Here is a 14,506-nt window from a genome sequence, read left to right on the forward strand (position 1 = left end):
ATCTAAGCCTTCATTTCAGTTTTGCCCCAGATTTTCTCTGTCGCTGACCAACAAACCACCGGCATTGATGTAGCGTCCCTGGGTTTTCCAAGCGGGCCCCCCTTCTCAGCTGTGATCTTCCAGGACCTCTGCTGAGGGAAGGTTGTGCTACATCACTAGTGCACTCTGTCCCTCAAGGGAAGCCCCGGGCTGCCGGGCCGTGCAGGGGCGCTCTCCGCCTGATGCAAAGATTAGCCTATAATTCTTGACTGATGTAAGTTCTGAATGAAAGGCAGATAGTAAAGCTGGGCCCCACCCCTTTCCTCTTAGAGAAGATAGACGCCTTAGGGGGAGGTCATTAGCATTTCAATGTCTCTCTCTGCCTGTGCCACACCCCTGTCTGGGTCACAGAACTGGGAACAGAAAATGGCTGAGGCTTTCTCCACTGAGTCAAGAAAGGAACAGAGCTAGTCCGAGGCGACCCTCTGGCTCTCCAAGGTCAGTCGTCACCCAAAGCCTCTGTCTACTTGTTGGGGATTTGTACCTCATAGTGAGCAGTTCACACTCGCTAATTAAAACCCCAGTTGGAGCTCAGCTGAGCTATATTCACTTCTCTCTGGCACCACGAGGCTTTGTAGCTCGGGCTGTGGGGGAGGGGTCACCCGATTTGGATCCGCAGTTCTTACTTACAGATTTTATGCTGTGATCTCGGGCAATCCTCCCAATTCAGGTTAGTGTATGATGAGTGGACGGTCATGTTTGTCCCCCTGCAGTTATTCTGTATTATTTACTAGTTGTTTCTGGTTTTTTTTTAGTTGTTCCAGGGGGACTACTTAGCTTCCACTCCTCTCTATGCCGCCATCTTGGATCCTCTCTTAAACCTTTTCTTTATGTCTAAAAGTCAACCATCAGTCTCAGATAATGATAGCCACAAGAGATATCAAATTATTTGCAAAATGTTTGCATTGATTGATACCATATGGCTTAGCAATTGCTATGCTCTCATTCTTCTGATAAAATTACTTGTCAGTCATGGAAAATAAAGGAAAGCATGAAGAAAACATCCCCTTTGCATTTTCCATTATCTATTTCCTTGCGGATTATATATGTTCATAAAGATAAACACCTTGGGGAATCCTGATGCTTTTCTTACAAATCATTCATGCCCTTTAGTCAAGCATATTAATCCCTGTATCTTCCTTTTTTGCTGTAATTATAAAATAACTTTTATATTTTAAAATACAGGAGAGTGTAATTTCATTATAAATATTTATTTGTCCAGTCTCCTATTCTTAGACATTAGATTTCTAGTTTCTTGATATTTCAAGCAACTCTGCAGTGAACATCCTGTATTTGTAGCTTGGTGTACTTGAGTTTAGTAATTAGATCAATTCTTAGCCATAGAATTTCTAGGTCAAAGGATATCTTAAACTGACAGTACCAACTTGCCCTCCAGTGTGGCTGCACCAATTTCCACTTCTTCCCAAAGTAAGAGTATGCCTACTTCTCCAACCCAGTACCTAAAATGGACATTTATCAAGTATTTACATTTTACCAACTTGATATGTTAAAACTGTCATGGATCTTCCTCCACACCCCCAAACACAACATACTTTATTTAAGCTTAGAAAGTCTTTCCCTCACCTAATGAAGACCTACATTTTGTCCTTGCATTTTCAAGGTATTGCTAAGCTTTTTATTCTTAGGTCAGAATTCTGTCTATCTACAGTTGTTTCTTTCCTGTTGGGCTGTCACCTGGCTTGGGTCACTGTACAGGCTTGCCTTTAACAGCTCTCCTCTTGACTTTGCACATGTGGTGAAATCAAATGGGCAGGAAGAATGAGAGATGTGTATTCGTACACACATGGAAGTATAAGCCAATATTACCCCTCTGGTGAGCAAGTTAAAACTGCATACCTTTTGATCTAATTTCTAAGAATCTCTAAGGAAAACCATTGTACACACAAAGCTATATAAAAAAATTCATATTGCAATGCTATTTATAAATGTGGGAAACAATGTGATGAGGAAAATGGAAGTGAAGTCTGGTCAAACATTCCTATGGTAACTGTGGACAAAAAAATTTGTAGGAGGAAAGAGAATTTTGGAAAGGTAATGAGGAAGAATAGTCTTACTAGTAAGATAGGTGTTTGTCCCTTCCTGCACACCTTGTTGTCTTAATGCTAACGATGTTTCAAATTACTGTTTTTTTGTAATTACTTTGTCATTTCTTACACTACTTCATAAATTTCCTACAATAAAGAAATAAACTTTAGTTTTGTGAGGATTTGTAAAGTGCTTACCACAGTGCATGGCATATCATAAACACTTCAAAAACCCTATGACTTTTATGATGCCAAACTATAATGTTTTGAAAACAGGCTCTTGGGTGAATACTTAAATGTTACTCCTACAAACAAGGGAATGATCATTAAGGCATGAATTTGGGGTCAGGAATACCAGTTGCTGGTATTTTTTGTGGCTTAGTTCAAGAACTAAAAACTGCCAGAGAGAATTTTCTAGATAGAGGTGTTACAATGGTAAATTTAAAGATAGAAAAAGTGTATCTGTTCTGAGATTAAGAAGAACAGAAGTATGATATACAGTAAAATTAGCCTTTGATTTTAAAAAGAATCACCTTTTCCATGGTATGACGGAGGGTGCAGGGGTCCTCAATGATGTGTCTTAACAGCAGGGTGACCAGGGGAGTAAAACCATTGAAGCCTGAGCTCTGGGTCAAATTCAAGATCATGCGGGTACTTTTCAGCTCTGCAAACATCATGGCGTATTTGTGGTCCCGGGTAAGCCTTAAGCAGAGGCGAAGGGTGGCATGCAAAGTGTCTGGGTCCACTGGCACTCCCAGCATGCTCACGCAGGCTCGAATTAAAACTGTCACCATATCCTCTGTCAGGCCCTGGATTAGGATCTCCCCAACTTTGGTTTCTTCCAGGCTTGTCTCCTTTTCAGTGCTTGTACTATCTAGGACCAAGGAAGTATCTATAAATGAGAAAACAAGAATTTAGTTGAACTTGATATTTCCTTCCACATCTCTCCCTCCAAAATAATCAGCCAAACTATTGGGTCAATATTAAGAAAAATATACCAAATACTAATTCTAAGACCAGATGAAAAGACAGATAAAGAAGGACTGTGTATTGTTAAGCTGCCAAGTAATCTGATGAATATGAAAGCACTCACAATGATATCAGCAAAACCTTAAGCTATAAAGGCACCCTAGCCTTACATAAAACACCCCTTGAAAAATTCAAAACCGAAGTTTATACCACTGGCTTTATTTTCCTTCCGTTTGATATCCATTTCTTTGCTTTCTTCCAGTGTCTTCTCTAGTTCCTGTCCATTGCTGTTTTTAGAGTTTTTATTCAGCCGTGGTACTCTGAGGAGAGTCAGCATCACAGGTCGTCGGTTCCCTGTCTCCTCATTAACCTAGGAATTCAGACAAAAAATTCTCTACCAAAAAAAGAACTATGGAGGGTGGGGAAGTGGGGGAAATCTCCCAGGCGAAATGCATCTGATGAAAATACTGAACATTTAAAATCATGTGTGGGTGGGGATGGTATCATATTGCCACAGACCCATAGTCTAACCAGATTTTAGGAAGACTCGGTTCTCTGAAAACTATAACCAATTTAGTTGTGGTAATGATAATACTCCTTGTAACACGTTAGGGACTTGTGGTTTAGAAAGAAGCAAATCAAAAGGCATACCCACCACAGTCCCCACTTCTCAATAAAGTTTACAGCATTGGGTGACCATGTACCTGCACCATTGTAGTGAACTGGACAGTGTATCTTCTTCGGCCTGCGGTGAATCGCACACTCGTCTCTCCAGATTTCCAGGCAGAATCAATAGTGCTGTTGTTACTTGCACTGTAACTACACCAGCGTCCTGAGCGGTCATCAAACCAACGCCAATTGTTGTTGTTAGACTGTAAGTACTAAATATAAGACCACAAAGTTGTAAAACTGTTTGTCAGAAGAAAAAGTAATCACATCAGTAGTCACTGCTCAAGTTACATTAGAAATATATTAGATAGTTAATAAATTTTGTGAACCTAGAGAGGAATTGTCATATTCATTAACTCTCACATCTCTTAGCCACTCCCTAGGCAAAGCCCTCCCCCAACTTCCTTTTCCCACTTTCCTTTTTTTCCCGTTTCCTCCAAAAGGAGAACACTTATTTTAGATGTACCAGAATGAAAATTCTCAGATTCTGAGAAGGTATTTAGATACTGTGGCATATAATAACCTTCATATGAGGAACGCTTACTTTTGGTGGTACTGCTATATAACTCAGCCCTTCAACTACCAGAAAAGTTATTACTCCTCAGGAGATAGCACATTTCTTTAACACTTACAGGGTAAATTCTTGGGTCCTTTAGCAAGCAGTATCCTAAAAAATGAATTTAACTCCTCATTTAGAAGAGAAACCTAGGTATCAAGATCCCTTAAGAGATTTTTACCTTGGTCAGAGACCTTTGCACTCTTCACCACTCTCTCACATCCTACCTATTCTAGTCTTCCCTTTATTCTAGAAGTGAAGCATTCTGGCAATCACATACATTACATTACACACCTTAGTCATCTGGGCTCTCCTTTTGGAGGAGATGGCTGTCTTTTCATAGAAATCAATCAGAAGCAACACTGGGGTGATCCACCTAAAAAGGAGAAATTATTTCTTCTGGGCAAGCCAGAAACTTGCACAAATTAGGAAATCATATCTTGCTTTTACTGGGTACTTCACAATTTCCAAACCACAAAAGTACTGGAGATTTACCCCAGAAAAGTACCTGATTCAGGACCTAAGCTCTAGAGGCCAAGTCCCAGGTGAACAGAAGTAAAACCAGGATAGATACAAGGTCACTCACTTTGGGGTCTGGACCTCCTTTTGCTCCTTGGCGGCCTGTAGGCAAGGCTGGACCACTTCTAAGAGTTTGATTAGGACATTAAGGATGCCACTCGATTCAACTACCCAAGCACAGGGTAGCTTCAACTCCTGATTGATCAAAGGAAACAAACAAACAAACACCAAATACCAATTTATACTCAGTAACAGGGATTAGCACACTACAGAGGAACTATGGGGAACATAGGAGTGAAGAATAGCAGAACTAATTGAATTCAATTCTAACTCCCCTGGTTACCAGCTCTGTAATCTAAGATGAGTTACTTAAATTATCTAGGCCTCGATTTCCTCACGGGTCAAAGGGAATATAATGTCTGTTTCTGGGGTAACTGTGATGATTAAATGAGATTTTCTATTCACACACACATATATATAACGTGCCCAACACAGTACCTGAGAAATTAGTACATGCTTAATATGGAAACTTATTAACATAATTGGGGACTATAATCTAAGATGTATACTAATTATGTAGAAGTTGTAAAGTTATGATTTACAGAGAACCTTTACAAATTCTCTCAAGGAAGATGAAAAGATGCTTCTTCTCTGGTACAGTAATAAACACAACAGTTGATGGTTCTCCTTACTGGGGCTACACGAAAGTGTTATTTGTAACAGGAAATCAGTGAAATTTACACGTCCAATACATTTGTATTTAACAAAATTAGAGGACATCCAAAAGATGGTATACTGTACACGTGACATGGCAAATTATTCATAATGTAATCCTGAAAGAAAAAAAGAATTTTTCTATATAGTCCGTCCCAAATGTTTAAGTGCATACAAAACGACCAGAAGAAAATACTAGGCTGTTACTTGCAATTTTTTTTAGGTGGCGGTTCGGGAGTTATTTTTTCTTTATATTGTGAAATTGAGACTCCCAGCATTCAGTACTGTGTTACCTTTCTTTCTCTCAAGTGTCTATTTATAAGGAGCTGTAACAAGAATTACCACTTCCATTGTAAAGGGAAGCTCCAAGATGGTAGGCATAGAGTTTAACACATATGTTGGACTAATCTCCTAAGCTGCTATAAAGAGTTTATTCCATTAAGTTTAGATGTTACTATTAAACATGATGAGCTTCAAAGGATGGGTCACTTGTTAAAAGTCACTTGCTTCCTAGTCCCTATGTTGCTTAGAACAAGAGAGATATAACTCCATGTCCTGCCCGAGCGATTCTCTTTCCTAAAATAATTTATTGCCTGACTAGGTAATGAAAGGATAGAGGATTCTATCTGATGCCTTTTCCCCCAATGCTGACCACAGGTGATTTCAATATCCTACCCCACTATTTAGCTGTCAATTATAAGTACTGTATTTCTGGCATTAGTTGCTGTCTGTGATGCTTTTGAGTTTCCCTAGAAAGGCCAAAAGTGTTTCATTGTCTAACTATGATAGTTATCCAAAAACTCTTCTTTTAACTACCTTAATCCTTTAAGATCCAATTCAATTAATTACACTTGTTCTGAGAAGAAGCCCCTATATATTTTTCAGAAGTGACACTTATACCCTTCTAAAATGTATATAAAATTAATTATACCAATCATGTAGCAGAGAATACGGTAGTTTGGGCTTAATTATGCGTGTTTTAGGCTATCAGAAACAATGGGCTCATGAAATGCAGGGAACATGGGACTCTGTATCTTCATCAGTGCCTCATATCGCAGGTGTTTGATAATTCTTTGACGAATGAATTACAGGGCCCAAAATCTTACCTCAAAAAGCAGTGTTAAAAGCAAGATTCTAGTAGCCAAATTGGAGGCCTGGGGCAGGGTGGCCATCTGACTGATCCACTCTGATACAGTTTTTGTGTCGCTTGTTGTCAGGGGAAGAGCAGCTTTGATCAATACATCAGCAGCTTCCCATACCTAGAAAAGTGAAAAGGTAGGTAATACAGGTAACTGTAAAGTGCGATAAAGTTTGTCAAAACACTCAACATTTCTATCTACTACTCCCCCCACCCCAACGAATTCAATGATGGAGGGTGGGTAAATAGCAATGGGCATATGGATTCTGTGTCCTTATCGAAAGATGTATAGTACTAAAAGGTCACCACTAAAAGATTAGAAAGTTTTGTGGTGCATGTAGTCAAATTACATCCCAAAAAGGCTCTACCAACTTACACATCCATCAACAACCTTTCACTGATTTATCACTGAAAACAAATTATCATTAGAGACACAATTATCATTAAAATAAAAAGCTCTGAATGTCACAAATACTGGTCTTGTTTTAATTTGCATTTGTTAAATTCCTGGTAATGAATCTGGTATCCTTGCCTCCTTCCTATTCAAGTCTTAGTTTTCTTAAAATCATCTGTATAAGCTCTTAACATAACCTAAAGAGAATAAACTTTGGTCATATCTGTGACAAAAAGTTTTATACAGTTTGTGTTTTACTTTTATGATGTTTCCCTCCACTGATGTTTATGTGGTCAAAAAAGTTTATCCTTTTTGATTTCTTCCCATTTCTAGGCTCTAAAAGTGTGTAAAACAAGATCCTAATGATTTAAATACATAGATTTTTTTAAAATGGAAAAGGAAATACAACCTAAATGTTAACTGGTTATCTCTGGGTATGTGGATTTTGAGTAATTTATTTCTTATGTTACTTCTAAAATTATCATGTATTAATTTCATAACAAGGAAAAACTGTTTAAGAAGACATAAAAGATCACCAGCACTCATTGGGATAGGAATTCATTTGTTAAAGTGGTTGCTAACACGGAAGACAGAGAAAACCATTATCTCATTGTTAGTCCAGGAGGCCTAATTTGGTTCAAGGGTGAGGTACACTTTGAACATTTTTGATGAATCTAAGAAGGGACACTAAAAACAAACAAACAAACAAACAAAAAACAAAAAACAAAAACAAAAACAAAAAAACCAAGAAGCAGCAGCTTTTTTTTATTAAATTCAGTTTTATTGAAATACATTCACACACCATACAATCATCCATGATATACAATCTACTGTCCACAGTATGACAACATAGTTACGCGTCCATCACCACAATCCATCTCCAGCAGCAGCTTTTTATTCACCTTCCAAACAAATTTTGTGAAGTAGTTTCCAGATCTATAGAATTCAAAGGAGAATACACTCCTATTGGGTAGAAGGGAAACATACTATGCTTTTCAGAAACCAGGTTTTAATAGATGACAGGAAAACCTTTTACAAGCTCCCCTCTTCTGGTCCCTGGAGAGCTTACCTGATTGACTACCTGCTTCAGAATCATGTCACGATAGTCTGCTCCATTACGCTTGATTGCTGTCATGATCAAATCACACACGCGGTACACTGTGTCTGGCAGCTCATCAAGAAGGTGGAAGCAGCCTGGCAACATGGTATCTGTGAACGTGTGGAGCTCATCTTGCTCCAATGGGTCAGCATCCTGGAACTTCTCTAGACATTTAGCCTCTTCTTCTTCCTGCTTTTCCCGAGCTTTCCGTTCTTCCTCCTCTTTCCGGCAAGCAACTTCCTAGAGGCATGGAAGGAAGAATGATAGCATATAGGGAGAGTTGGACAGAAGAAAGATGAGGAAGACCTCACCATAGGATTATCTTCTATTGTCTCCTCAGGCAGTTGATATTCTCATCAGAGTGTGGCAACAAATATGAGAGAAGCCATACAGGTTAAGGCAAGACAGGGAAGGCAGGAGGGAAGGACACCTCCAACACCCCCTACCACATAATAATGTCTACACATTTTACTGTATTCTCTGTCAGTATAGTAAATGCAGTACTTGTTACCTAGGAATACACAGCCAAGTTTGGCCTAATGGGCACTGCCAAGTACATTTTGGGACTCTTATTTTTCAATAATGATCAATGCTTCATCTGCTTTACCTAAAGCTTCAGGTAAACACAAAAGTAGTTAGTGAGGCAAGGTTGAGATGAATGAGTACTCTCGTGTCTTTCTTTTAGAGTTTAATGCCACTACTTTGCAGTAGTAGCAGAATGTTCAGAGAAATACTAAGATTAAGTAGCAAGCCCTTTTGGATGCCCTGTTTCTTAGTTACCTCAGGTGACTCTGCCCTTTGATCCATTGGGATATCCTGTCCCAGAGACATGGCAATTGCTCTCATCATCTGGTCCTCTTCGGACATGCTCAGATCCTACAGAGGAACGATAGAAAATCCAGCAACTACACCCACCTCTATCAAAAAAAAAACCCCCACTGAAGCCACCCCAATTCAAAACCAATCAGCCATCCTGTGCTCAGCTTCTGAGAAGAAGGGAAGGGGCTCTGAAGGCTGTAAAACCCAACTAGGCATACCTGGTCACTACAAGAACAGAGGGGGGAAATCAAAATGTAAATTGAGAAGTATAGGGAGGCAGCTGCAATGTGACCACCTATCTTAAGTAGTGGGCTGTATCTTAGAAGAATGCCTCTTCTATTTTCTTCTGACTGTGGATAATTTAAGAGTTCTCCTGCAAAATCTAGTAATTTGAATTACTGGGGGATGGGAAGCTTCCTCTCATTATATTCTGGAGCTATGAAAGTTATCATGAAAATAAGAAAATACTGGCATGGAGAAGTCTGGAAATGAGAAGCAGCTTATGGAAGGAAGATAAGTGATGGAAACATGGGGGTGGAAAAAAGGATATCAGTAATTGAACCAATTCCTTAGAAAATTAGAGCCCCTGATCCAACTTACTCGAACAACTCCTCCCATGATTGGTGGAGGGTGGGTTAGAAGGTACTCTGTGGCCTGCTCCATAGTGCTCGTGTTCAACAGGGCCTCCATGGCGTGCTCCCTTGTGAAGCCCATGTCCATGAGCTGCAAAAAGAAGACAGGATCTCAGAACCTCATTAACAGAGAAATACAAATGCACTGAAAAAAAAAGAGAGAAACCTTTTCAAGATGGAAACTCATGTTTTCTAACTTCATATGAACTGAGCATTTATAAGCTGAGACAGTTAGGTAACATGAACAGATATAAAACAGTCCTTTCTGTTTGGTGCCATAGCATTCAAACATTAGAGTTACACGCTGGGGCAGTCCCATCCTCTAAAAAAGTGGGGGTAGATAACTACTTTAATAAACAGGGTCATTGTTACTGAAAGATCGAGAATCATACACAGACGTATAAATTGGTCCCACCTTTCTAGAAAACAAACTGGCAGCAAAACAAGAGCCTGGGGAAAAAAACCCCAGGAATTCTACCACTAGGAAATAATCAGAGATGTACATAAGGAAACTATACACCATAACTTTACAACATCAAACAATAAGAAAGTTTGAAACTCAGCAATAAAGGATGACTAACTAGCCAGAAAAACAGTTTCTTAATGACAGCAGTTAAGTATGAAAAAATTAGGCACAGAAGTGATTAAAAAGGAGATAACCATCTTGCGTGGTGACATCATGTACCTGCCTTTTAAATACTCTGCTTTATTTCCCAAATTCCTACAGTAAGCACATACTACTTATAATAAAAACACCGCAAAACATTAAATACTATATGGAAAGGATTGCCATACATACCTAGAAAATAGATTTGAAACAGGACTCTAAACATAAAGAGAACACACACATTCAAATCCCAGAAGGAAAATTGCTAAAATGCTCTTTTAGATTGAAATAGGTACTTTATCCACCTTCTAGCCCGCAATTATTAAAAAGTGGTTTATACATTTATACGGAAATGAAATAAAGGTTTCGGAGACAAATTTTCAGAAAGGCCTTGTTGAGGAGAATAAATTTGGATCACCATCTCCCTTCCCTTTACAAATTAACCAGAAAATAGCAGAGGACAGTTTGCTTCCAAAGAACATGGGAACAGTAGTCTACTGAGAACGCCGTAAAGGAGTTGCAATACTAAACAAAGTGTTTAGGAGAACAAAAATCTTTTGCCTGTGCAAAGTCCTAGGACTACACTCTAGCTTTTCTTTGGAAAAAAAAATAAATGCTGAGAGAGCAAATTTAAACATATCTCTTGGCTAACAGCCCAGGCACTTATTGGTGTGTGAACTTAAAAAACTCACAAGCACTACACTCCTTACACTAGGTGCATTAGTTGGGAGGACAGCACTCCACCTGTTGCAGTTGTTGTTGGTTGACTTGAGGTTCCCGGCGAGAGCCACCTTCCTCTTGCCCTGCATCCTCTTCTCCTCGAGCCCCCTCCTTCTCTTTGCTGAGTCTCTCCCGAATCACAGGTTCTCCTCGGAGGATGTGGCACAGGATGGCCAGCATGGACTCAGCCATTCGCCCGCCATACACCTTCAGGGGTTTCCGGTTCCACAGGTTCTTGATGCAAGTAAAGGCTGCCTATAAGTCATTCAAAAAGCTGTGTGAGGATCATTTTGCCCCAGCTCAAAGCCATAGGATGAATAAATCAAAGATCTATTGGACAGTCTTTCCACATCAGTCAGGGTCAACAACAACAAAATCCTAGGCCAGTATTGAGGGAGCCTGAGAAAGTACAGAGAAGGGGCATTTAACTAAACCTGGAAGCAACCATCTAAAGTTTATAGTTCAAATGTTTCTGACATGGAATATTCACAAATGGTCTCTACCTTCTGTAAGGCAGCCCTATCTGGGAGTAGGAGCCAATGGTTCTTCAACAATCAAGTTATTTCATTAAGGAGGAAAAATCAAAGTGGGAAATATCTAGTCAACATGAGAAACCTCTCTTGCTTCTATAGAATGCTGAATACTCACTTTCTGAGTTACCACAAGGAAGCGGAGGGCACTGAATTGTGGGAAGTTCTGAACACCTCCAGGCAATTTGGCAGGCAGTGAATGTGGAGATTCAAGCACTGTGGTGGGATTCACCATCTTCTCCACCAGCATAAGCCAGGCATCTAGGAATTCTCCTGTGCCATCAGGTAAGTCTGAATGTTCTAATCCCTCAGAAACAGGAACTTTGCCTCCCATGGACAGAGCCCAATTGAAAGTTCTAAATTCAAGCAAGAGAAGTAATGGAGACAGAATATTAGTATTTCTGATGGGGAAGGGGTTGCATTTAAAAGGTTACCCACCTCTACATTGGCACTACATGTCCCTCCATGGTGGAATCATTACTTCCAATCTGACCAACTTTTATTAGCTTTACTTTTAAAGCATTGTTAAAAAAAAGTGGAACTCAGCTTAGAATCTTCTGACCAAGAGAAGCAAAAATATTATATTCAGAGAAACAACAGAAAAAGCCAAGTCTACTAGAAAATATATGTAGCAGACACTGGAAGCCAAAGGAAGAAAAGCAGATACCCCAAAAACCACCTCCAGGACAGGCTAAATCCCACCCTGCAAGAAGAGGGAGACAACATGGCAAGTTTCCAGAACATAAAAGGATACAACCATGAGCTGTTTCTATGTATCCCACTGTGACAGGACAGGTGGCTTGGAAAGCTGTGGGCTGCTAAGGCACAAAGAAATGCTTCTCCATGACGCAACTTGATCCTTACTCAAAAAGAGCATTGTGGCCTCCAGAGCAGAGAAATTTCTGCAGCATTAGGTGGTAGGGATACTTCCTCTCATCAAACAGCATTGGGGATGTAAAACCAACTGAACAGATGAAGAATGTCAGCCTGAAAGAGGAAAAAGCAAAAATTTAAGCATCTCCAAGTTAGACACAGAATCAATGGGAAATGAATGTAGAAGCCAAGAGTAAAATTTAACACTGCACTGAACTTACTGACAAACTGGCTGGAAAGCAGATGTGTGACATGCCTGGTTATTAAAATTTCAAAGGAAAAAAAGGTTATATCTGCCACCTACTCTAGATGCAGTAAAAAATAGAAGGTTATTGAAATGCTGTTTGACTACAAATCCTTTATTTTTTTTTAACTTTATCAAAAAATTAAAAAAAATAAAAAACATTTCAAACAAAACCAAAACAGAGGAATAAGAAAAAACAAATAACACAAAATAACTACATGGCTTCCAACATGTTCCTACCATACCCCAAGAAAATTAGCAAACCATAACTGAACAAAGGAATAAGAAAAACAAATAACCTAAAATAAGTACATTGCTTCCAACATGTTCCTACCCCACCCCAAGAAAATACACAAAACTATAACCAAACAAAAGAATACAAATCCTTGTAAAATCTCTATGTTCCAGACTAGGTACAACCAAAATAGGTACCTTAAGCTTTATTTGGGGTGTATATCTAGTAAACAAAGGACCTCCAAACCCTATAATTCAGTGGCACACTCTCCATTTAGGTAGAGGAAGAACCAATAAGGTTCTTTTTGTGGCAACTTTCCAGTCCGTATGTCTAAAGCAGAACCTTACCTGAAGCGGGGAGTAGGTGTATATGGAGGGGGCTGCCAAGATAAGCCCTTTGTTAGGAGCTTAGTGAGGGCTGAGGCCGTTGATCGAGCAGCAGGTGTTGGTGCTGTGGTAGTGCTGGCAGTATGATGGCTCCTTCTCTGGCGGACAGGAGACCCCACGCAAAGTTTAACAAGGAGTCCAAATAGCTCAGCAAGTGCTCGGCCTAATCTGGAAGAAGCTGGAACCCAGAAGTCAGAATAAGGCCATACAGTATTTTCATTAGTAGTTTCATTACAAGACACATCATTTTCGATACATTTTTAGGACTGACCACTTCACTTTTGTCCATACACCTAGGAAACACTTGAATTGGTTTCTACATATAACCCAAAAGGGAGGAGATATTCCACAGGGGAACAGGTACCCCTTTTGATTGTAGGAGACAGAGAAATGTGTGGGCAGTCAAAATATAAACAATGTGAAAGACAAACAACATGAGCACTCACACTGGTAGAGGGGTATAAAGTGAAACTGCTTTCATACAAAGCAATAGGGGAAAACATACTGCTTGAGTAAATGATACATCTACTAGATTACAGAGTCATTAAAGTTGCCTATGGAGAACTTTAAAAGTGGAAAAAATATTTTATCACTTAGACGAAAAAAGAACACCATATACACTAACTATTGACTGATTACAACATTAAATATATAGTCCCAAAGGAAAAAAGACTGAGAGGAAGAGCATAAAAATTTTACAAGTGTACTTTCTAGATTATAGATATTTCCAATTTTCATCTTTTGTAGGATGATTTTTAATATACTGAACAAAAAAGAATACAAATATAAATATATATAAAGGGAAAGGCACAGGAAAAAGGTTAAGAAAATATTTCCCTGCTTTTTGATGATTTCATACTGTACTCTTCTACAATGAACATTCATTACTCTTAAAAGTCATAAATAAAAACGATGCCAGTTCCATAAACTATTTCATCATGATCCAGAAACAAGAAAGGCTAAGTCCGAATCAAAGTACACCTCCTAAGTAAATACATGTACATGTGAAGCAACAGTGTAAAAAGAGGCTCTACTTGAGTTTGTGTTACATGTCATGCTCAAATTCAGTAAGCTCTGAGGAATACAGTATAGAAAGTAAGGAAACAGGTCACAGGTTACTGATAATCCTACTGCCTGGCTAGAGGTTGAATATGCCCAGACTCTGAAAACCTAATGATTTGAAGTCTATAACCAAAAAAATGCATCCAAACATTAGGTTTGCACTGTCTTTTTTTCATCACTGCTTTCAGACATCTGCAAGGACAAGAGAGGAAAACAAAAAAAACAGTAACCACAGAGAAACACACATGAAAAGCAT

The 14,506-nt window shown here is 39.1% G+C and overlaps 1 protein-coding gene across 15 annotated transcripts in view; it reads right to left on the reverse strand.

Annotated features, from left to right (window-relative positions):
• LOC119523165 (E3 ubiquitin-protein ligase HUWE1) overlaps window positions 1–14,506 on the reverse strand; it is a 193,630-nt gene that overhangs the window by 45,641 nt on the left and 133,483 nt on the right. For all 15 annotated transcript variants that reach the window (XM_037821953.1, XM_037821948.1, XM_037821960.1 and 12 more), the window contains 13 exons: window positions 13,150–13,366; window positions 12,315–12,437; window positions 11,569–11,806; window positions 10,945–11,175; window positions 9,562–9,684; window positions 8,923–9,018; window positions 8,113–8,382; window positions 6,618–6,770; window positions 4,865–4,992; window positions 4,573–4,654; window positions 3,758–3,934; window positions 3,264–3,423; window positions 2,618–2,976 (listed from right to left, as the gene is read on the reverse strand). In XM_037821953.1, the coding sequence (XP_037677881.1) occupies window positions 2,618–2,976; window positions 3,264–3,423; window positions 3,758–3,934; window positions 4,573–4,654; window positions 4,865–4,992; window positions 6,618–6,770; window positions 8,113–8,382; window positions 8,923–9,018; window positions 9,562–9,684; window positions 10,945–11,175; window positions 11,569–11,806; window positions 12,315–12,437; window positions 13,150–13,366 (2,357 nt within the window). The remainder of the gene's footprint in view (window positions 1–2,617; window positions 2,977–3,263; window positions 3,424–3,757; window positions 3,935–4,572; window positions 4,655–4,864; window positions 4,993–6,617; window positions 6,771–8,112; window positions 8,383–8,922; window positions 9,019–9,561; window positions 9,685–10,944; window positions 11,176–11,568; window positions 11,807–12,314; window positions 12,438–13,149; window positions 13,367–14,506) is intronic.

This window comes from Choloepus didactylus, chromosome X (genome assembly GCF_015220235.1).
Source record: "Choloepus didactylus isolate mChoDid1 chromosome X, mChoDid1.pri, whole genome shotgun sequence".
Lineage (NCBI taxonomy): Eukaryota > Metazoa > Chordata > Mammalia > Pilosa > Megalonychidae > Choloepus > Choloepus didactylus.